This window comes from Panthera leo, chromosome F3, assembly GCF_018350215.1.
Source record: "Panthera leo isolate Ple1 chromosome F3, P.leo_Ple1_pat1.1, whole genome shotgun sequence".
Classification (NCBI taxonomy): domain Eukaryota; kingdom Metazoa; phylum Chordata; class Mammalia; order Carnivora; family Felidae; genus Panthera; species Panthera leo.
Genome location: NC_056696.1, coordinates 9,685,517 through 9,708,153, shown reverse-complemented (window position 1 = coordinate 9,708,153; position 22,637 = coordinate 9,685,517). Strand labels below are relative to the sequence as shown.

The 22,637-nt window shown below is 42.6% G+C and overlaps 1 protein-coding gene across 4 annotated transcripts in view; it reads right to left on the bottom strand.

Moving 5' to 3' along the window:
* Positions 1-10,013: 10,013 nt before the first annotated feature.
* GREM2 (gremlin 2, DAN family BMP antagonist) overlaps positions 10,014-22,637 on the bottom strand; it is a 107,949-nt gene continuing 95,325 nt past the window's right edge. For all 4 annotated transcript variants that reach the window (XM_042925338.1, XM_042925343.1, XM_042925341.1 and 1 more), the window contains one exon: positions 10,014-10,523. In XM_042925338.1, the coding sequence (XP_042781272.1) occupies positions 10,016-10,523 (508 nt within the window). In that variant the 3' untranslated portion in view covers positions 10,014-10,015. The remainder of the gene's footprint in view (positions 10,524-22,637) is intronic.

Here is a 22,637-nt window from a genome sequence, read left to right as displayed (position 1 = left end):
TGTGGACCTCCTTGGGTTGAATTTGTTGGGGGCTCTCTGTGCCTCCTGAATCTTGATTCTGTTTCCCTTCTTAATTTTGGGAAGCTATTATTTGCTCAGCTACATTTTCTGCACTCCTTTCTCTCTTCTTTTTTTTCTTAGATCCCTGTAATGGGAATGTTATCATGCCTGATGGAGTCACTGAGCTCTCTAAATCTATTCTCATGATGTAGTGTTTGTTTCTCACCTGTTCAGCTTGACTCTTACTCTATTCTCCAGGTCACTGATACATTCCTGTAGCCTACTATTTATTCCATCTATCATATTTTTAATTTCATTTACTGAGTTTTTTTTTAAATCTCTGATATGTTTTTTTGAATCTCTTTGCCAAGGATCTCACTGATGTCCTCTACCCTTTTCTTGAGTCCAGTGTCTTTAAAATAATTACTTTAAATTCTCTATCAGACATATTACTTATTTCTGTTTTTTTAGATCTTCTGTGATATTTCCTGTTCTTTTAATTGGGACATATTTGTCTCCTCACATTGTCTACCTCTCTGTGTCTGTTTCTCTGTGTTAGGAAAGTCAGGTACATCTTCTGCTCTTAAAAGTAGGGGCTTTTTAAAGAAGCCCTGTAGTGCCCTGCAGTGGAGTGTCCCCTGTTCACCAGGACCTGAGCCTTCAGGGGAATCTCCTATGTGTGTTGCTTACATCCTGCTATTTTGTCTGGGTTGCTTTTTCCTTTCAATCCAGATATCTGCACTGACTCTCTGCCTATTGTGGACTGTGCTTGCTCTCTATGATGTTATTGAAACCCAGGCCAACCAGCACTGAGACGGTGTGAGGCAGCAATATTAGAAAAAAAACTTACAGTTTTTATTTAAATTTCATTTAGTTAACATACAGTGTAAGATTAGTTTCAGGTGCACAATATAGTGATTTAGCACTTCCACACCACACCTGGTGCTCATCACAAGTGCTATCCTTCATCCCCATCACCTATTTTATCCATCTTTCCCACCAACCTCCCCTCTGGTAACCATCAAGTATTAGAAAATTTGCACTGAGCTACTAATCCTGGGTCATATCCTCTACTGCCTGGTGGGCACATGACAGTGGTGGTGATGGCTGGGGGCACTCAGTGTCTGTGTGTGGGGTGCCTGGGCAGGGCAAATTTGCACTGAGCCATTAGTCCTAGCATAGATACCCCAAAGCATGGTGCTTGCAAAGGCATGGTGTGTGGAGGTGGTAGCTGGGTAGGGTGCAACACAACATTAACAAAATTTACACCCAGTCCAGGGCTGAGGCCAACAGGCTTGGAATGGGCAAGTCCTCATCGTGCACCTAGGGTGCACTTTTAGCTGTCAGGTAGCAAGTGTTTTGCAACACCACTTCCTGCAGATGGCTTTGTGTTTATGCTAGGGGGCAGGGGAGGAAAATGGAATCTGCCAGCTACTTTTTTTCCCAGAAAAGTCCCCAAACACACTCCAAAATCAGTATAAACACATCTCCCTCCTGTTCTACACACTGCCACTTCTTTGTTGCCTCTCCATGGGTTGTTGTCTTTTTAAGGGCAGGGACTGGGCGATCACTGGCTCTCCAGGATCACTCAGTGCTGAGTCAGCTGACTTCTAAAGCTCCAGGCTCCAAGTCCTACTGGTTATACAAACTCATGGCATTCAGCTCCTCTGGTTTTCCAGGCCAGACGTTATAGAGGTTTGTTTTCCTGTGTGGTCTCTCTGGTGCTTTCCCCTCTCTGCACCCACAGTGCCCTCCCTCCTGCGGGCAGCTCCCAACCACACTTTCTGTCCTTTCTAAACTCTCAGATGCAGCTTCTCTACGTTTAGTTGTGGAGGTTTTTTTTGCCAGTCTTTGGATCACTCTCTGGTTTCTTCCTTTCTTTCTTTTTTCTTTCTTTCTTTCTTTCTTTCTTTCTTTCTTTCTTTCTTTCTTTCTTTCTTTCTTTTTCTTTCTTCCTTTCTTAGATGTGAGTGGTATCTGGTTGTAAATGTGGAACAAGTCAGCTTAGAGTTCTCCTACTCCGCCATCTTCCCAAGGGGCTCAAAGCACATTTTTTATGTTATGTGTATTATATATGGCTTTCTTACAATAAAGGAAGCTAGAGAGAAGAAAATGTTATTAAGTAAATCAGGAGTAGAGAAAAACACATTTATAGCACTGTTCTGTATTTATTGAAAAAAGAAAATGTAGAAGTGGGCCTGCACAGTTCAAACCTGTGTTGTGTTCAAGGGTCATCTGTATTTCCAAATGTAACTTTGTTCTCTCTTGCCTTATTCTCTCACTCTCTTTTGGAAGTCTCACCTGTGTTCATGGGTTTAATAATGATTTCACGTCTTTACTAGTTTTGTCCAGGTGTAGCTTGTTGCTCTATTCCAGTCCTATTTCTTCAAATGGGACAGATTTATTTAGAATATCTCACTATCAGGGACGCCTGGGTGGCTCAGTCGGTTAAGCGTCCAACTTCGGCTCAGGTCACGATCTCGCGGTCCGTGAGTTCGAGCCCTGCGTCAGGCTCTGGGCTGATGGCTCAGAGCCTGGAGCCTGCTTCCGATTCTGTGTCTCCCTCTCTCTCTGACCCTCCCCCGTTCATGCTCTGTCTCTCTCTGTCTCAAAAATAAATAAACGTTAAAAAAATTAAAAATAGAATATTTCACTATCACTGCAGACCTAACATCTCTAAAAACCCTCATCATCACCTCGCTTGTGTGGGGTTCCCCATCTTTTACACTAACAGACTCCTCCTCAGTCACCAAATTCTGCAAATATTTCATGTACTTTTCTCTTTCAGATTCAGTTCTATTACTTTGTCTGGCCCTAATCTTCAGTCTAACTTCTTATAAGAGCTACTGAGTTGGCCTGACTGGATACGGATTCTGTTCCCTCCAGTCATCTTGCATATTGTGACTGGAATGATCCTCAATCAAATTTGTCAGCAATCTTCTATTTCCTATCCAATCAGGTGGAACCTCCTTTGCCTCTCTTTCAAGGTCACCCACATTCTTTACTGTCTCCCCCCTCCTCCCATACTCTGTCCTCTCTCCCCTAACACACACACATGCTAAGGTGGATATTATGGTATCTACTCAGATGCTCTCTTCAGAGTATGAGAGTATGAGGTACCCATCCCATCTCACCTCACCCCCTGACCCCAATGAACATCAGCTACTGATGGCTCAAAGCTGGATCCTTCACCAAGAGGGGACCTTAATGAGAGAGAATGCCTGCTTCCTCCAGGGGATGCCTGAAGCCAGTGACTGGCTAATGTGGGATCCAAACCCCTGTCCTCCTTGCTCCCATTTGGGACAACTCTAATCACTATCACAGCACCAGAACTCCACATAGGATCAGATGAGAGCTCAGTTGCAACCAGTTTGATCTTCCTGCTACACAACCCTCTTTCCTCACGTCCTTACAGGTCTATGTTCTGAGACCACTCCCCAGTAAATCTCCTGCACAAAACACTTGGTCTCAGAGTTTGGGAAACCAATCTAAGATAGTTCCAGGAGTGGTCCCAGGAAGTGTACTCTAACCCAGGATTTGGAGATGGATCACTTGCCAGTCAGTTGACAGGGCCCTGGCATGCTGTAGCATGAACTGTTAATATTTTTCCCAGGCATGAACTGAGGAGGGATGTTGGTGTGGGAACTCCTAGACAGTGCAATACTTTTGGTGCTTAAGAATTATAAGGTACATGGGACACTTGGGTGCCTCAGTCGGTTAAATGTCTGACTTTTGATTTTGGCTCAAGTCATCATCTCAGGGTTCATGAGTTTGAGCCCCGTGTGGAGCTCTGCACTGACATCATGGAGCCTGCTTGGGATTCTCTGTCTCCATCTCTCTCTGTCTCTCCCCTGCTCTCTCTGTCTCTCTCTTTCGGAGGAAATAGATAAACATAAAAAAAAAGAATTATAAGGCACAGTGTGACTTTAAGGACTTTGGAATTGGGGAACAACTTCCAAGTGGCATTGATTTGTTGAAGACTCAGGGCGATTTATGACCAATTCATTCAGAACACAAAAGCAATATGGTCTGACAAACACCCCAGGAATGATGATAAGGTACTAGCCTGATTCTCAGGGTATCACAAAAACTGATCCATATTCAATGAAATAAAATCGCAAGAGCTTCCATGGTGTATGGTGGAGGAAAGTATTCATAGGCTTAGAGAAGTGGGCATGCTTCTTTATGTGTCTGCTATGTGAAGCTAAAAAAACCAACAGCCAGTGAAGGTCCCAGGAGAGCCTACATTCACCAAAGGAATGTTGCCTATGTTTGTGTCAGGAAGAGCAGCAGCATTGAGAAGCTCAGCCATGCCTGTTGTCTGTAGCCCAGAGCTAGTGGTAGGAAGAGATGCTATAAAACTAGGCTCCCTGATGGATCTTATATTATTTTGAGCAAGATCTCAAAACAATATAAGCCAGATGCCAGTGCTTAACTTTCAGGAGTATTGTGGGCAAAATTATTGCAAAGACTGATGGGATTGGAGTGATATCCAGAAAATCCCAGCTTGGAGTTGGATAATAGAACATGGTGTTCCTGGATATGATATAGATGGGCTACCAACAAGGATATTATTTAATTTATACAGCCAAAAAAAATCAATGATGGATTATCAGAGACAGGGCAGTATCTCAGTAAAAATCACGATTCCTTGCTCAGTTTCCAGATCAGAATGGAACCCATTGGCTGAAGGAGGGGCTGAGTCTTTAGAAGTAAGGAATCTTCAATACCAAGGCATATATATTCATTTGTTATTCCCCTAGTACTTAACCAGGGAATTTAGAACTACTTACTAAGGTAAATGTGCTATGGTGATAAAGAGGAATACTCAGAACTTTTGAAGATTAGTGAACACTGGTTCTGAATTTACACAAATACTTGGAGACCCAGTAAGCCAACATGGCTCCATATTAAAGTGAGGGATATATAAGGGCCATCAGAGTCCTAGCCAAGGTCTGGTTCTCAGAGGGCCTACTCATCTATTGGTCCTTCCCCTAATCTCCAAATGCCTAATTGGTAGGGACACCCATGGTAGTTTGAAGAACCTTCACATTAATTCCTTGACTTCTTGAGTAAGCACTAATGTAGTAGGGAGGGGCAAGTAGGGATTCTAAAGCTTCCTACCTCAGCGAAAAGAGTAAATGAAAAACAATGCTGAATCCCAAAGGGAATGGAGTAAATTAATGAAACTTTCAAAGACTTGAATATCATGGTCACTCCTATCATATCCCCATGTATTTCATCAGACCATTTCCTGCAAAAATTAAACAGAACACGGCAGGTGATAGGACAGTAGCCCCAGTTGTAGTTACTTTGCTCAATGTGTTTTTTGTTTGCTTGTTTTTTTTTTTGTTTTTTTTTTTGTTTTTGCTAGAGCAGGTTAAAACACCACTCATCACTTGATATAGGAAATATATTTTTAGCTGTAACTATCAGGAAAGAGAAGTGGATGCCATTGGCGTTCCCATGGGATGAACAGTGGTTTATGTTTATGGTCTTGCCCTCAAGTCTATGCAAGTTCTTTGTTTCTTTTTTTTAAATGTTTATTTATTTTTGAGAGAGAGAGACAGAGGGTGAGCAGGGGAGGGGCCAAGAGAGAAGGAGACACAGAATCTGAAGCAGGCTCCAGGCTCTGAGCTGTCAGCACTGTGCCCCACGCGGGACTCGAATTTATGAACCACGAGATCATCACCTGAATTGAAGTCGGACGCTTAACTGACTGAACCACCCAGGTGCCCCAAGTCTATGCAAGTTCTTACATCCTTTACCAAGATGTAATCTGAAATAGCCTGGATTTTATGGACATTCTGTAAAATGTCATATTTATTCACCATATGATTGACATCATGTAATAGTAACAGATGAGAGATATAAGGCAAGTATGGTGGAGGCCTTTGTTTATACATAATATATACACCAAACTATAAGGTTTACACACCATAAACCTTAGAGAATAGGTAGTACATCTACAAAGATTTATAGGATTTCTGACTCCAGACAACATGGAGTAGACACAATCTGCCTACTTCTCCCACTATAGACTCTGGAAAATATATATATATATATATATATATATATATATATATACACACACACACACACACACACACACATATATACACATATATATACACATATATATATGTATATATATATATATATATATATATATATATATATATATATATTTGATAGATATATCCAATATAATAAGGCTCTAAGAGGTGGAGAAAAAAAGGCAGATCAAGGAGGAAACTTGGGATCTAAGGAATGACATTACAGGGATTTCCCTTGCTTCTGCCCTCCTCCCTTATGTATCCCAGACTAAGTAATAGAGGGACCAACAACCCAGAAATGCCAACAGGTACAACCACCACCACCACAACAGAAACTACTTGTTTTCCCACTTTTCCCTTATAGTAAATGGCATCACTGACTGCTGTGCCTGAGAAGTAGCAGCAGTGGGATTGGGGGAAGAGGCAAGGGTGGGTAGAGGTTAAGAAGGATTTAAATGTGGGGTGCCTGGATGGCCTAGTCAGTTAAGCATCCAACTTCAGCTCAGGTCATGATCTTGCAGTTCATGAGTTCAAGCCCTGCGTTGGGCTCTGTGATGACAGTTCAGAGCCTGGAGCCTGCTTTAGATTGTGTCTCCCTTTCTACTCCTCCCCGCTTGCACTCTATATCTCTCTTACTCTCTCTCAAAAATAAATAAACATTTTTTAATTAAAAAAAGAAGGATTCAAATGATAATCCAATGATAAACAAGTTTTAACTGTATTATTTATGATTTTGTCTTATTGGTTATCGATGATGTAGAGCTAATCATCAGTGGTGTAGATCAATCATCAAAGGAACTTTCTAGGGATACATACATTCTTATGTTGTTCACTCAATAGCAAAAATTCATTTTCATTGACTTTATAACTTAAAAAATCTATCAGCCAACTTCAGAAACAAGTGAATTGAAATATCTTATCCTCATTTAAGTGGAATATTCTGCCCCATTTAATAAACTAAGATAAATTATTTATTAAGTTAAACTTCATTCCTTTGAAATCCATAGAGTAAATCAACCATATGCAATTTTATTATAGTGTTTATTTTTTATTGGTAATTGAGTTACGTGAATGTCATATAAGTCAATTAGTTGAAAAACAGAAACACTGTGATATCAAGAAATGTCGAAATGTTTGAAAGGTGATTGTGAAAACGGACAAAACCCAGGACAAATTCTGGCTTGTTGAAGACACAAATGTGGTACCCTGGTCACTACCAGGAAGATGAACTTCTGTATTTCTTATTCAAAGAACACAATGAGAAGAGCTCAAGAATTCTGTCTTCAGCTGCTGACCAATCTGTAAGAGGCTTGGAAACTCCCCAAGACCAGGACTGAAAGCCATCCCCTTCACCTCTGATCCTTGAATGCCTGATTCTGATTCTCTTTGATGGTGCCAGGCCCCAAAGGGATTGGTTGCAGGATGTAGACTAAGGATTGAATTCACCATGACTGGACAAAAGCACTCTGAACACAGTGCTCCTTCATTGCCCGCTGAAACAAGTTCTGAATCCCATTTTTTTATGGCACATCACACCAGGATCACATATAATCCTAGAGTATCTTTATTTGTTCTATAATTTAATAGTACACCTATAAAATAATTACATTATACTTATAGCTTTTCTTCATTTATAAACAGACAAAAAAAAAACAATTAAATACAATTTGAGCCATTGTAAGGTAAACTTTGTACATACCCCCAGAAGGAGCTTCACACTGCAGCATATCATATTGCTTCCATTGCTACTCCCACAGTTGGGTTCAAAGAGTGTGTGCTCATGTTTGTATTCCGTGAGTTCATAGCTTAATCCTTCCCCTATCTACTTGGGTTCTGTGTTAATAAAATGACAGGGTTGGCTCTGTTGTCAGCCAGAGACTCCCATCCACCCCTACCCTACTCTACTCCATTGACCTCAGGTACAGTCACGTGGACTTCCTTCCTTCGCAGCGTTTCTGCTGTGGGTCCCGCACGGAGTCTGGCTTGAGGTTTTCCATTAAATGGAAAAATAAATTCTAAAGCTGGACACACTCTCCACTCTTTCTCTCTATCCCAAGGTTCCAGCCTTCAAGGATTTCTGTTGAGTTCTGCCTCCTGATTCAGGGCTGCGTATAACCATTTCTAAAACCAATACCCTCTTGTGCAACAGCACATTCTGCTCCGGTCTCATGGAGTTACAGAAGTGATAGAAATGAAACCCGCAGCGTAGAGGCAGGAGACGGATTCACCGCCATGCCACAACCTTGCTCTCCGGGTGAACACCTGCAGATCCCCCATCGCTGCCAAAGGTCAGGAAGCCTCAGTTCCCCGAGCAGCTTGTAGAGGGTCTCACAAACCTGGAAATGGGTTTTTCTGAGTGCCTTTGGCAGCAGCACTTGAGATTGAGTGCTCGGGGGAATTACCAATGAAAGGCCTTCAAAGTGTGCTGCTTCCCGCCAATGGCATCTAATTCACATTTACAGATTCCATAAACGTTACTCACAGGGAAGTCTTTGCGGGGCAATCTAGCAAAGGGACTCGATGTAAGTATAAGTTTTCAGGATGATAAATTATGTCAACTTTCTTATGCCAAGAGTGCACAACATGAAAACCTCAATGATTCATAAAAATGAAAAATGAGTTGGTCATCTTTTTGTTTTTTCAAAAATTCCATTCTTTGAAAAGGAAGCTTCTGTAGGATAGTTTAACTAGCTTTCCGTTCTATATATTTTATTTTTTATTTCCTCCCACACCACAAAGTGAATGGACTCCTTATACTTTTAAATATTTCTTTTACCAGGAAATATCTTTTGTTTAGTGCCATGGCAGTGAAATAGTATAACTTCTCACACCGCATGTGCATATTAAATATCACAGGGCTTTTAAGTTCCCCCTTAATGACTTCCCAGTGAGTCCCCTCCCTACACCCTTCCATCCCAATCCACTTCCTATATTGTGCTGCAATGCTTTAGGACCTTCAGTGAAACATTATTCATTGTCAAATCACAATGTAAAATCACCTGGCGTCTCCCTGCCCAATCTAAGAATAGGTGCATGACAATGAACTGCTGACTAGGCATTATTTCTGAGTGAAACACCTTGTTGTGGGCCTGACTCAGAATAGTGCTGCAAAGCCAGAGTCCAAACACGTGAAACAATACATGGATAGGTCTATAGTGCTTTTTAACAGCTCTTTACAATACAGGTCAATTACAAAACCAGCGTTAATATGGAGACCTTTGTGTGTAATAATATTCTAATTGCAGCAATAATAGCATGCACATCAGGGTTCATCTGAGTCCACAGATGGGGGGGGGGGTGGGGGAAGTGAGGAAGAGGTGGTGGGGGCCGGGGGTAGGGGAGAGTGTGGCCTGCTGAGCAAGGTCCCCAGGGAAGCCCATTTCATGATCCCAGTGGCTCAAGTCGTCTTCTCAGTATTGGGGTTTTAGAAGAACCTCCCTGTGTCCGGACATTGTCCAGAACCGCATCACAGCAGCGCGAGGGCAGCCCTCCCTTCCCAAGGGAACCTCTCAGCTGGAGGGCCCTGGCCCAGCGGGAGAGGCGTGAGGGCCGCATCCTTCACTTCCTGGGAAGGGGGAGCTGGAGTGTAGGGTGAGGCCAGGGAAAGACTCGCTTTTCCACATGGTGGAAACATCAATGCCGGATTGGCAGGGCAGCCCGGGAAAGGCCCTCTCCGGCCGCTGACTGGTGGCTGGTGGGTTTCCAGCCACGTCCCTCGGGCCTTGAAACGCAGCCCGTTTGGGACGCATAGGAGAGGCCCGCGGTCGGTCAGGAACACATCGCAGCGAAGCTCCGCTTGTGGCCCGCGCGTGTGACGAGGGCGCCGTGGGCCCCAGGAAACGTGCTTGCTGCGGAAGGGGCCACCGGGCAGCGCGTGCGTGGGCTCAGAGGACGGGGACGCAGGCGGCGGCGGCCCAGCCAACTGGCGCGCGGGGCGAGCTGCGTCCCGCCGCAGGTGCTCACTGCTTGTCCGAGTCGCTCAGGTTCACCGACATGCACCGACACTGCTTCACCTTCTGGATCTTTTTGAGTCGGAAGGGAGGGTCCAGCCCGGGACATTCGAGCTCCACCAGGACCGAGGTGACGCGCTGGGGCTTGCAGAAGGCGCACGACTGGAAGGACTCCTCCTCCTTGCGGACGTGGCGCGGGATGTAGAAGGAGTTGCACTGGCCGTAGCAGAAGCGGTTGAGGATCGTGCGGCTGCGGCAGCCCTCCTCGCTCACCGTCTGCCGCAGCGGCTGCGTCTTGCACCAGTCACTCTTGAGGTACTTGCGCTCGGTGACCACCAGGGCCTCCTGGCTGGAGGCCAACACCTCCTTGATCTGGTGCTGCCATCTCTCCGAGTGGTTGCTGCTGCCGTCCTTGTAGGGCGAGGGGATGGCGCCCGCCGGCCGGTTCTTCCGGGCCTCCGCCGCCTTCACCAGCACGGCCACCAGGCACAAGGACAGGGAGAGCTTCCAGAACATCCTGCAACGAGAGAAGAGTTAGAGGGGGCGTCTGTGGCGGGTGCAGGCGGGCAGCCGGTCTTCGTGGTTTCATTAAGAAGGGCTGCCGTCAGGTGGGGCCGCTGGAGGGGAGAGTGCAAGGACGCTGTCCTAAATACTGCCCCGCAGGCAAGACGGGGGTTGAGACACTGCCAGGACAGTTAGAACACGAACACACGTTGGACAACTACAGAAGAATTAAAAAGCAAATGTTGTCAAAACTAGCCCAAGCCAGTTTGCTGGAGTGCCGGTGATAGTCAATAAATGTCACTGCATTTTCACTTAGTCCTTGCGCAGTGCTACCCCATGCGCATCACGCGTCTACCTCATTTGATTCTCAAAACAGTAGATGGGAGGTGGCATATATTAGCCCTACTTTGTAATGGAGGAAATTGAGGCCCGTAGACATTGAGTAATTTGCCCAACGCCACACAATGACTAAGAATGTCCCAGGATTTCGAGCCAGGCATCTGCCTCCAGAGCCACCGAAAGTAACCGCTAGACATGGATATATGATCAAGAAAATTAACAAAAAGGAAAGGAAAGGTGGGTATGGTTCCACAAGTTTCTTAACAATGAGTACTTGGGGGGGGGAGGGGAGGCGCCTGGGTGGCTCAGTCGGTTAAGCGTCAGTCTTCCTCTCAGGTCATGCGCTCACAGTTCGTGAGTTCAAGCCCCCTTCCGGCTCTGTGCTGACAGTTCAGAGCCTGGAGCCTGCTTGGGATCCCGTGTCCCCATCTTTCTGCCCCTCTCCAGCTTGTGCTTTCCCCAAAATTAATATTAAATAAATAAATAAATAATGAGTACTAAACTTAGGAATGGCCACAGATTAGGAAAAGTAGTATTTACACCTCTGTTAATTGCTGTGAATAAAAAATCACATTTAACATCTGCACGAAGATAGCCACATTAATTCAAGTGAGCCACGAGTTAGTTTCTTATAGTGGAAACCACTTCCCAGTTGTGAATTAAGAAACGAAGGCTGTATTAAAACTGCCTTAGACAATGCAAGAGATTGTATCTCCCGTCTGCATATTAGGGCCTGGTGACACAAGTGTGCAGGGATGGGAGCTGGAAGAAAACTTCCTTTGAAACATGTTTTGTAGAAAGCAAACTGATGTCTCTGAAGTTTAATTCGCAGTTTCCATTGTAATGTTTACATTAATACCCTCAAGGGACAGCAGTGCCTCTCAGTAGAGATGATTCTTACATCCTGACACCTGTAGTTCCTTCTTTACCCTTGTCATCCTCACCATCATAGTCACATGTGTTCATTGCCTCGCTGGGTATTTTAGCATTTGTAGAACTGCATGAGACTCTCATCCTTTCTTTTTTTAACTTTTTTTTTTTTTTTTTTTTTTTTGAGACAGAGAGAGACAGAGCATGAACGGGGGAGGGGCAGAGAGAGAGGGAGACACAGAATCGGAAGCAGGCTCCAGGCTCCGAGCCATCAGCCCAGAGCCGGATGCGGGGCTCGAACTCACAGACCGCGAGATCGTGACCTGAGCTGAAGTCGGCCTCTCAACCGACTGAGCCACCCAGGCGCCCCGAGACTCTCATCCCTTTAACACGTACACCCTTTTAACATGTACAAAATGGCATGTAGTTATATGTATATAAAAATTATATAGTTGTAGAGTGTATACTAATTACATAACAGGCATAAACATCATGGCTAAAATTTATAGTAAGTATATTAACTCTCTGAAGTATTATCAATGTCTTAAATATATTTCTGCTAATAATAATAGTTCGTATTTATTGGTGCTCAAAACCTATCACTCTTAGGGCGCCTAGGTGGCTCAGGTCATGATCTCAGGGTTCGTGAGTTGGAGCCCCGCATTGCGCTTTCCACTGTCAGCACAGAGGACAGTCCACTTCGGTTCCCGTCTCCTTTGCTCTCTACCCCTCCTCTGCTCTTGTGGGCTCTCTCTGCCTCTCCCTCAAAAATAAATAAACATTAAAAAAAAACATTGCTCTTACATTTTCCTTTCGTGTATAAGCACATTTAATCATCAACATTCTACGAAATAGCTATTATTATTTCTCCCATTTTATAGATGAGGAAACTGAGGCATTGAGAGGCTTCACAACTTATCAAGATCACATGGCCAGTATGTGAAGTATTTGAATCCTGGCTCCAGGCATGCTAGCTCCAGGTGAGTATACCTATCTCATTGTTAAAAATATTGGTGTTAAAATATCTATGCTAAAATATTTCTTTCTGTCATTGTTATTAGTCTAAGTGTAAGCCACAAGAGGCTTTTGCAAATCGTCTAGCAGAGAATTCCTTCATTCATCAAGTTTTGTTGAGTATTTATTCTGGAATAAACTTTAATAAGCCTTGTGAATTCCAGCACCTCCCACAGAGACAAAGCTAAAATTCTTCCAGTGTCAGATGAGCCCTGACAAGATCTGCTGTCCCCATCGTTACCTCACGGGCCTCGTCACCTACACTGTCCCCCTTGCTCATTCTGCTCCAGCAACACTCACCACCTTTCTGTTTCCAGAACATATGTGGCATTTTTTCTGCTCTAAAGCCTTATGTTTGCCTTTCTCCCAGATATCTGCATGGCCTTCTTCTACAGTCTTCAAGTCTTTGCTCAATTATCGCCTCCCCAGTGAGGCCTTAATAGGTAACTTCACCATAACCCTGGCATTCATTGTCTCCTTCTTCCCTGCCTTGGTTTTCTCCGTGGCACTTAGCATCCTATAGAATTGAATAATCTTACTGATTTTTGCATTGTCTGACTTTTCCAACTCGATTTAAGGTCCAAGAAGGAAGGACCGCCTATTTTCCATTATTATATGTCTTGCATTCAGAACAATGCCTGGTACATTATGGGTGCTCAATAAATATGTGCTGAAGGAACCATGAATGCCATGCATTTCATTGCCTTCAATGAGCTTGCAATTTCTTTTTTTTACATTTTTTTTAACGTTTATTTATTTTTGAGACAGAGAGAGACAGAGCTTGAACGGGGGAGGGGCAGAAAGAGAGGGAGACACAGAATCAGAAGCAGGCTCCAGGCTCTGAGCCATCAGCCCAGATCCCGATGCGGGGCTCAAATTCACGGACCGCAAGATCGTGACCTGAGCTGAAGTCAGACGCTTAACCGACTGAGCCACCCAGGCGCCCCTGAGCTTGCAATTTAGAAGTTAGAGAAAGGCATGCAGTTGACGGTGCTATAGTTTTAGAGACACAATGGCATAGGTTTCCATGGTGGTGATCCTGGGACGGAGAACATCTGAATCACCGGGATGCTTTAGAATGTAGATTCCTCACCTCCACCCCAAAACATTCTGAATCAGTAGAGTTGAGGTGGAGTTTGAGATCTGTATTTTAAAAAAATGCTTTGGGTGATTTCCATTGGCACCAGTGCCCCCAGGGCGTAGGGGCACAAGGAAAGAGCATCAGTTCCTCCTGGAGAGGGAGCAGGAGATGCCCAGGAAGTAACAGGTAAATGGGTGGCTTAAATTCCAAATAACGTTCTCCCAGGCAGTGACACTGACAAGAGTGCAGAGGTAGATAAATGTAATGACAAGAGGCAAGGGAAGTAAAAACACTTAGAGCAGACCGGGGAAAAAGGGAAAGATTTTCTTTTTTTGTAAAAACATTTTGTGCAATGCAATTACTGAAATTATGAGGCCGAATTTTTAAAGGACTTTCCTCATGCCTCCTTAGTTCCAACACGAATTGTCATATTAAAATGGCCATGCTTCTAGCAGACTCATGGCAAGCAATTGAGTATTGGACTCATTCAACTTACACAGCTTATTATATTTGCAGAATGATTTGTGATCTCAATAGTCTCTTAAAAAGAAAGTATGTTGGTTCCATTTTAATAACTTCCAAAATTATTAACATTCTGAGTAAACACAACCAAAAGTTTGTAAGTCCCAGCCAGGAAAGATTTACAGAGTCACCCTGGTCCTCCATACCTAGTTCCAGGAACAGCTTCACATGCATCTCTGATAGGCTAAAAAAATGCATGCTTTCACTCAACAGGTCCTAGCTGTTGTCAGGGAGAACAGAACTAAAACATGTTCTGATCAATTTGGGGCAAAACCCCTTAGAGTCACAGTATTAGATGTGATGACTAACAACATGCATTCTTTGAACACTTGGAAACATTTTCAAAACATCTGGCAATCACCCTTAGAAGTTATGCCTCATAAGAACCTAAGAAGAAAAGCAAATCTCCCATTCTCAAGACCAAGAAAAGAGGCTGATGATAGCTAGGTGACTGGGATCAGCCCAAGCTCCTCTCTTTCCTTTCCTCCATCTCATATCTTTATACTCCTTCACACATAGCAACAGGAAGGTTGTCGAGGATCTGGAACCTCAGTGTCAGGACAGGTAAGTAGGCAAGAGGTATTTGCTGCAGCGACTGTTAGGCTGTATCCTCTTCACTTCAAGGGTTCAAGGGCACACTAAAGGCTCTGAGCCAGGTTTTGCTCATGGCAGATACTACAGTGGCCCTGAAGTGTGTGGGGTTCCTCAGGAGAGAACAGGCATGCCTCTTTCTTCAGTTCACTGTTTCACACACACTTGCACACACATGTCGGTGGCCCCACCAGGACCTGAATTTAGCACTGCAGAGTCCAGCTTTGCCTTGGAGCACTTTGCTACTCAGAGAAATGCATACAATTTGCATTTCGTTGTTTGCATCGGACATCTTTCATCTTACCCTCACATCTTGTGTTTGGCTTGTCTCAGAAGAAACTCGTAAATAAATCTTGTTGGTTTTATTAACCATCCTTGTGGCCTGACAAAGTTATAAATTTGCAAGGGGTGCCAGGACCATAAATGTTGATATGCTAAGCAGCGGGGTTGGTCAAAGTAGGCTGTGGGGAGAGAGAGGTAGCAAAAGCACTTTCTTCTTTTTTTTTTTATTTTTACTTTTTAAAAATATTTTTTTAGCGTTTATTTATTATTGAGAGGCAGAAAGACACAGAGTATGAGCAGGGGAGGGGCCGAGAGATGGAGACACACAGAATCTGAAGTAGGCTTTAGGCTCCGAGCTGTCAGCACAGAGCCCAACGCTGGGCTCGAACTCACAAACCTCAAGATGATGACCTGAGCTGAAGTTGGACATTTAACCGACTGAGTCACCCAGGCGTCCCAGAAGCACTTTCTTCTTAAGTAACACCCCCAGGGCCTGGCCTTTGTTGATATCAGAACAGGGGCTACACAGACCAGGGTAATATGTAGGCAGCTAAAGAACAACTGGCCCCTTCTGTCAACCTTTCCTAGAAGTGTCCAGGGGTTCTACAATAGGAGCTTGAGCAATAATGCTTCCTAATTTCTAGGAAAGGCCGTGGCAGTGCTGAATCCTCCCTGCCAAAAGGTGTATGTAAGTGACCAGAGGCCAAGGGTTCGGTTAAGCTGATTAACTCACTCCCAGAGTGACCTTCTTGAGTTTTAGAGGTCGAGTCAAGACAGTACAGAGCTGTGCATTAGTGGAAGGTAGGATGCGGCCCGAACGTTTTCTGTGACCTGAGAATTCTAGGATATCCTTGGAAGGTTGAAGGGAAGCACCCAAGGCTGAATATCAGCGCACACATCTGAGACAAAGTTGCTCCCATGGCCCAAGTGAAAATAGAATCCAAATCAAACAGGAAACTCCAAACAAAACCCCCAACAGGGTTAGCATTTAGAGATTATCTTTGTGAGTGTTACTACTAGCACCTCAGCAGCCAAATGTACTTCATCTCTACATGGCTTCTTGGGCTGGGAGGCTGTGCTTGAGCTCTCCAACTGGTGGTGGATATTCCTTGGCTCAGGCCTCCTCCTCCTAGCCTAGACCGCTTGTCTGCTAAAACCACTTGCTTTCAGCCACCGTAATCTGCCGCTCACTATGGCCCGTGGGCCTACCCCAACCTGAGGTCTGTTTTTGTAAACAAGGTCACGTTGAATACACCCATGCCTATTAGCTACATTTTCTTTATGGCTGCTTTTGTGTCACAAGAACAGAGTGAGCAGTGGGAACAGAGATGGAAGAGCCCACCAGTCCAAAATATTTACTGCCTGGCCTTTCACAGAAAAGTTTTGCCAAATCCTGTTCCAAACGTTTTCTCTCCCAATTCAGCCATTGCTTTCTTTTTATCTTTGTTCTCTTTTGCTAGAAAAGTAGCTCCGAATTTTAAAATTTCTAACTATGAAATATTTCAAACATAGGGCAAGCTAGAACATATAATAAACTCTCTCTACCCACCACCAAGGTTAAAACAATATTAATATTTCCCATCTTTATTTTGCTATCGCTTTCAATTTTGAAAGAAATAAAGCAATATGGGTGATACCGAAGTGTTGTCCTCCTATCCTTCTACACTCCTTGAAATGACCAGCATCCTAAAGTTGGTTATATCATTCCTAGTAATATGTTTACGGGTTATGTTTTGTGTATGAGGGCATGTTTTTGTGCACGTTTGACCTTCACATATCAAGTATATATATATATATATATATATATATATATATATGTACTTCACATATATATAGCTATACTCTTCTTGAGCAACTTTATTTTATTTTAATTTTTAAAAATTTCTGAGCAACTTTTAAATTCAACAATAGGTGTTTGAGATTTTACACATGTAGACGTTTTTAGGAAGACTCTATTCACCTCCACTGCTGAATCTTAAATAACAGTTGATAAATTCACCTTATTGAAGGACAATGAGGTTGCTTCTATTTTGTCACTATGACCAACAGTGCTGCACTGAACAGTTTTGTGTATATTTATTTGTGCCCACCTGTCACAGTTTTTCTAGAGGAGACACTGAGAAGTGGAGATCCTGGGTCATGGGATATGTACAACTTGAGCTTGACTAAGTTTTGCTAAGTTACTTTTCAAGTGCTGATACCAGTATTCTCTCCCCTGAGTAATATGTGAGTCCCTGCTCCTACACAGACTTGCTAACACCTGGTGCTAACGATTTATTTCCTTTTGCCTATCTGAAAAATTTGAAATGATGTCTTATTATTATTTTAACTTGCATTCTTCCAATTATAAGGGAGTTGATCACCGAGCTCAAATACTTTAGTTGTACACTGAAAGGGAGTGATTGCAACTTGTTCTAAGTAAAGGAGGAAAATTAAAATTTTAGGAAAGGAAAAATAAGAAGTAGTAACTATAAATCTTCTTTTTTTGAATTTTTATTTTTTATTTATTTTTATTTTTTTAATATGAAACTTATTGTCAAATAAACCTGAACTGTCATGAGAAGAATAGGAAGTGGCTTAGGATTTCAAAGCAGAATGATCAGGGAAACCCACATGACTCAGAAGTTTGAAATCCAGGGGCACCTGGGTGGCTTTGTCAGTTAAGCGTCAGACTTTGGCTCAACAGTCCGTGAGTTCGAGTCCTGCATCGGGTTCTGTGCCGATAGCTCAGAGCCTGGAGCCTGCTTCAGATTCTGTGTCGCTCTCTATCTCTGCCCCTCCCCCACTCATGCTCTGTCACTTTCTCTCTCTCTCAAAAATAAATAAAGATTAAAAAATCTTAAAAAAAAAAAGTTTCAAATCCAAATGGATCATTTACTTTTCCAAGTGAAAGTGCCTGAATGGAACACTGACTATCATTTTGTTCCAGGAGAAGTTTAATTTCATCTGGAGAAATTATATTATGTTTTTAAAAAAGGTTTTCAACCAAAGAAGAAATGATACTATCATTACTTACTTTGACTTCTGGATAGCAAGTGTATCATTTAGGAATTTGTGATCAGGGTTCTTAATCTTTGAAAAAATTGTTGGGATGAACTCAGTCTGGGAAATGTAACACTGAGGCAAGATGGCAGCAAAGCGTTAAGTTAAATAAGAAAACGGATGGGAAAGCTCTTTGAAAGCTGTAAGCTTATCCACACGTGGTTGCTTTTCTCTAGAGCAGAGTCACTTGGGGATGGGAGTGAGAACATGGTTTCTGGGCCTGAGGCTGCCCATCTCATGACCTTATGTGACTCACTCCTGAGCTTCTCTGGGTTCTCCCCTGTAAAATGTTAATGGCACTTGCCACCCCCCGTTCCATGTTTCTGTTATGAGGAATGTGGAACTGAGATCCAGTCATAGTCCAAGAACTCTCTGACCGAAAAGGACCATGAGTTTTATTTGAAAGGAAGGAAGAAATTATGAGCAATCTATTAAAGATTTTATAGCCAGTGACATTATTCTCTGCAGCCGTTAAGCAGAACCTTCATCGTCATCATCATCATCATCATCATAGTTGTTATTATTATTATTATTATCATTTTCAGATGAAGATTTCAGGCTGTGGTTCAAGGAATCCGTCATACTTCAGTAATTCTGCACTCCTCAAGCCCTTGTGGGACAGCCTTGTGTGTTCAGGATGAGCTTCTAGAACAACAGGCTTCCACGTCTTCGACAGCAGAGTAAAGATTTTCCATCAGCGTACACATAAAAACAGAGTGGCCTGTCCAAAATGCTCTGAGCAAAATAAAAAGCATGTTGCCCAAGCACCCCATCAGCTTTTCTTGTTCACTCTCTAATTCTAGCTACTTTGCTTCACTTGTAGTGTGACAGTGCATAACAGTGGGACATAGCATATACCGAAGCCTCACGAAACTGTGTACCCCCTGCTCACTTCCTCTGGAATTCACGACAAGAGTCTTTTTATTCTTTCTCTTTAGTCTTTTGATGTGTTTTACTGATTTTTCTCTCTCTGGCTTCCTCTTAGAGGTTAGTGTTCCCCAAGGGTTTTTCCTGTTTTCTCTTTCCTCACATTCCTACTAAGAATTTCATCTGTGCCCATTTCAGCCACCAGCTGCTATCTGCTTATGATTCCCAGACTCCACCAAATATTCCCTGGATGCTCTGTAGGCACCTCAAATTTTATGTGTTCCAAATCTCATCCTATTTTCTCACTCATCTCTTCGGAAAGTTACTATCTCAGTGAAGAGCACAGCACTTATCCTTTCAGCCAGGCCAGAGAGATGAGAGTTAGGGCAGGCTCTCGTTGATTTACCGCCTGAGAGCCAGAGGCACGATGCTGTTCAGGTGCTGGTGCCCAGGTTCTTCATGGATGCTGCCACATACCATGGAGCACAGAGTTGATAGGTCTAAGTCAATGAGTAACAAAATGTGAGAAACAACCCCCTGGCAAAGAGTTTTACTCCCCAGGAAAAAGAGACATGCTGGAAGAACTTATTCTGGTCTGGGTTGTGCTGACACAAGGATCTGATAACCGATGCTTCGGCAGCCACCATGAAGATACAGCATGGGGTGAACGTCAAACCTTTGCCATATAAAGCACAAAATGGAAAGCTGCTGGATTCTTGATTATGTTGGAAAGCCATTGAATTAATTATCCCTAGAGCTGCTTATCTGGACTTCAATGTTGTTAGTTAATAAACTCTTTAGTATTTAAATCACTTTTATTTGGGTATGGAGAGTATCCTATCTTCTCCCATATTAAATCCATTAATAAGACCTTATTGTCTTTCTTGCCTCACTGCTAAACCTTGCTGTTACCACCTTGGTCTGGGTGCTCATCACCTGAATATTACACCAGTCTCCTCACTGGCCTCCTGCCTTCACACTCACATATACCTTCCAGAATCCTATCAGAATGAACATCCTAACATGAAGATCTGTCTATCCCTTTCAGTTAAACCCTTTTCAGATTTCCCGTCATGTGCAAATTCAAAGTCTTTGGCACAGTGTATACAACTTCTGTGATCTCTGTCTCCTCCAGTCTTATCACATTATCCCCTCACAATATGGCCTTATGCTTGAAACACACAAAACTCTGTGTCCTACCACATGCAAGGCTGTTTTCCACCTGCAAACATTTGCACAGTTATTTCTTTTGTTTCTCTGACCACCACTGGGCATTTAAGTTTCATTCAAATGCCACTTCCTTTGTGACACCATCTGTGTTTCCTGTATTCTTCATTTCTGCCACCATCATACCTGTCTCATTACAACCACAGGGCACTGGATGGCTATTTGCTGCACACTTTCCCTCACTAGAGTGTACGTTATTGGAAGATAAGATATTTAATCTTTGTTTCCATACTGACTTGTGGTGGGTCTGCAGAATAGTTTTAAATGCCTATTTATGTATGAATGAATGAAAGATTGAATGCTTTTGTAGGTTTTAGCTACACTGGTATAGATGTGAATGTTTTTATTTTGATTTTTTTTGGTGTATTTATTTTGAAAAAGAGAGAAAGGGTGGGGGGTGCAGAGACACAGAGGGAGAGAGAGAATTCCAAGCAGGTTCCACACTGTCAGCTTAGAGCTCGACGTGGTACTCAGTCTCACCATCCATGGGATCAGGACCTGAGCCCAAATCAAGAGTTGGATGTTCAACCAACTGAGCCACCGACGTGTCCTTATTTTTTAAAAAATGTTTAATGTTTATTCATTTTTTGAGAGAGAGTGAGACAAATACAAAGAACAAGTTTGGGAGGGGCAGAGAGAGAGGGAGACACAGAATCTGAAGCAGGCTCCGGGCTCTGAGCTGTCAGCATGGAACCTGACGTGGGGCTCAAACTCAAGAACTACAAGATCATTACCTGAGCCGAAGTCAGATGCTTAACCGACTGAGCCACCCAGGTGCCCCAAGGTGCCCCTATTTTCAAAAACTATAAAGAAGAACTTGAAACTGGGTTAACTTTTCAGTAGTAATGATCCTTTTTATGCAAGACTCTAATCATGATGATTTAATGCATATTAGGCTATCAAAATCAGAAGTCAACATAACTTTTTAAAGTAGAATAATTTTTTTTTTACAATCTAATAAACTGTTGCTTACATTTCAGTAGTTATATTTTTTTGGGTCCTTATTCTCTTTTTATTTCAAGCTGTTGCCCACTTCTTTTTGTATTTTCTGCCACTGACCTAATGTTTTTGGCATCTCTCATCTTCCAACTGGCAGAAGTACAGTCCTGGGGGTTACAGAAAGTCTTTCCAAGAGGTATGTGTTCAAGGGTGGTTTTGAAGGAAGCAATTTTCAAATTCTCAACCTCCATTTGTTCCTTCTCTTCTCAGAGATCTGCCCTAGAAGTTGTCTTTACACTGAAGGTGTCTGCAATGGGACAGGTAAGTCCGCTGCTTCCTGCCTCTATCAGTGTCCCTTCCCCCACGTGACAAAAGGAAATGACAGCTTTCATCCACCCTGCTTCTACTGTGTTGTATTGCTTGGGGTATAACAAAGATTCCAGGGTACAAAGTGAAAAGACAATTCTAAATATTGGTGCTCTCACTAAAAAGTAAAAGTCATTTTCATAGATCCTTTTCCATGTCAGATTGTTTTCAATAATTTGCTTTAAATCAACCCTGAAGGAAGACCTAAATTGTTGGGTGATCTGTCACCAAAAATAATTTTTTGCTGAAATGATATTTTACATGTAAATAAGTTTGAAAGGTTTTAAGAAATTGAGACATTGTTATTAGAAAACACATTTCTATTACAACCTTTTCTTGTGAACATATTTCTTTAGCATAAATTGTACACATAACATAACCATACACATACATACACACACACACACACACACTATATGGTAGAAATTTTCTGCTGATTTGCTGAATCTTGTTTCTTCCTGGCAATAACTAGTATTTATTCATGAAATTATAAATAACAGTAGTAAGTCTCCATGTAAGGGGCATCTTTTTAACAGAGGTAAATAATTAAAATTTACCTTTTTGTATTTAATAATTTGTTTACTAATTTGTGACTTATTATGCTATTTTGATCAAATACTATTCTATACTCTAATGAGTAAACAATCAGCAGGAAATATTTAAATACTTAAAGCTTACTACAAGAGAATTAAAATTTGCATATATACCTTTTGGTCACAGAAAAAGAAGGACAATGTGAAAAGAAAAGACTTTTAAACATAAAGCGTGTTATAACAGGATAAATTCTATGGGGAAAACTAGAAAGACATATGAATTCAAGGAAAAATGATGTCATTTGCTCAGGGGTAGAGCAAGACGTGAAGTGGGCTGCAGGTGGAACTCTGGGATATAAGCTTTTCCAGACACTGAGGAGAGGAAACCTACAAAGGAGGCAGAGGAAGGGTAGAGCTAGGCTTTAAGAAGTCAGATGAGAGAAGATTGAGAAGT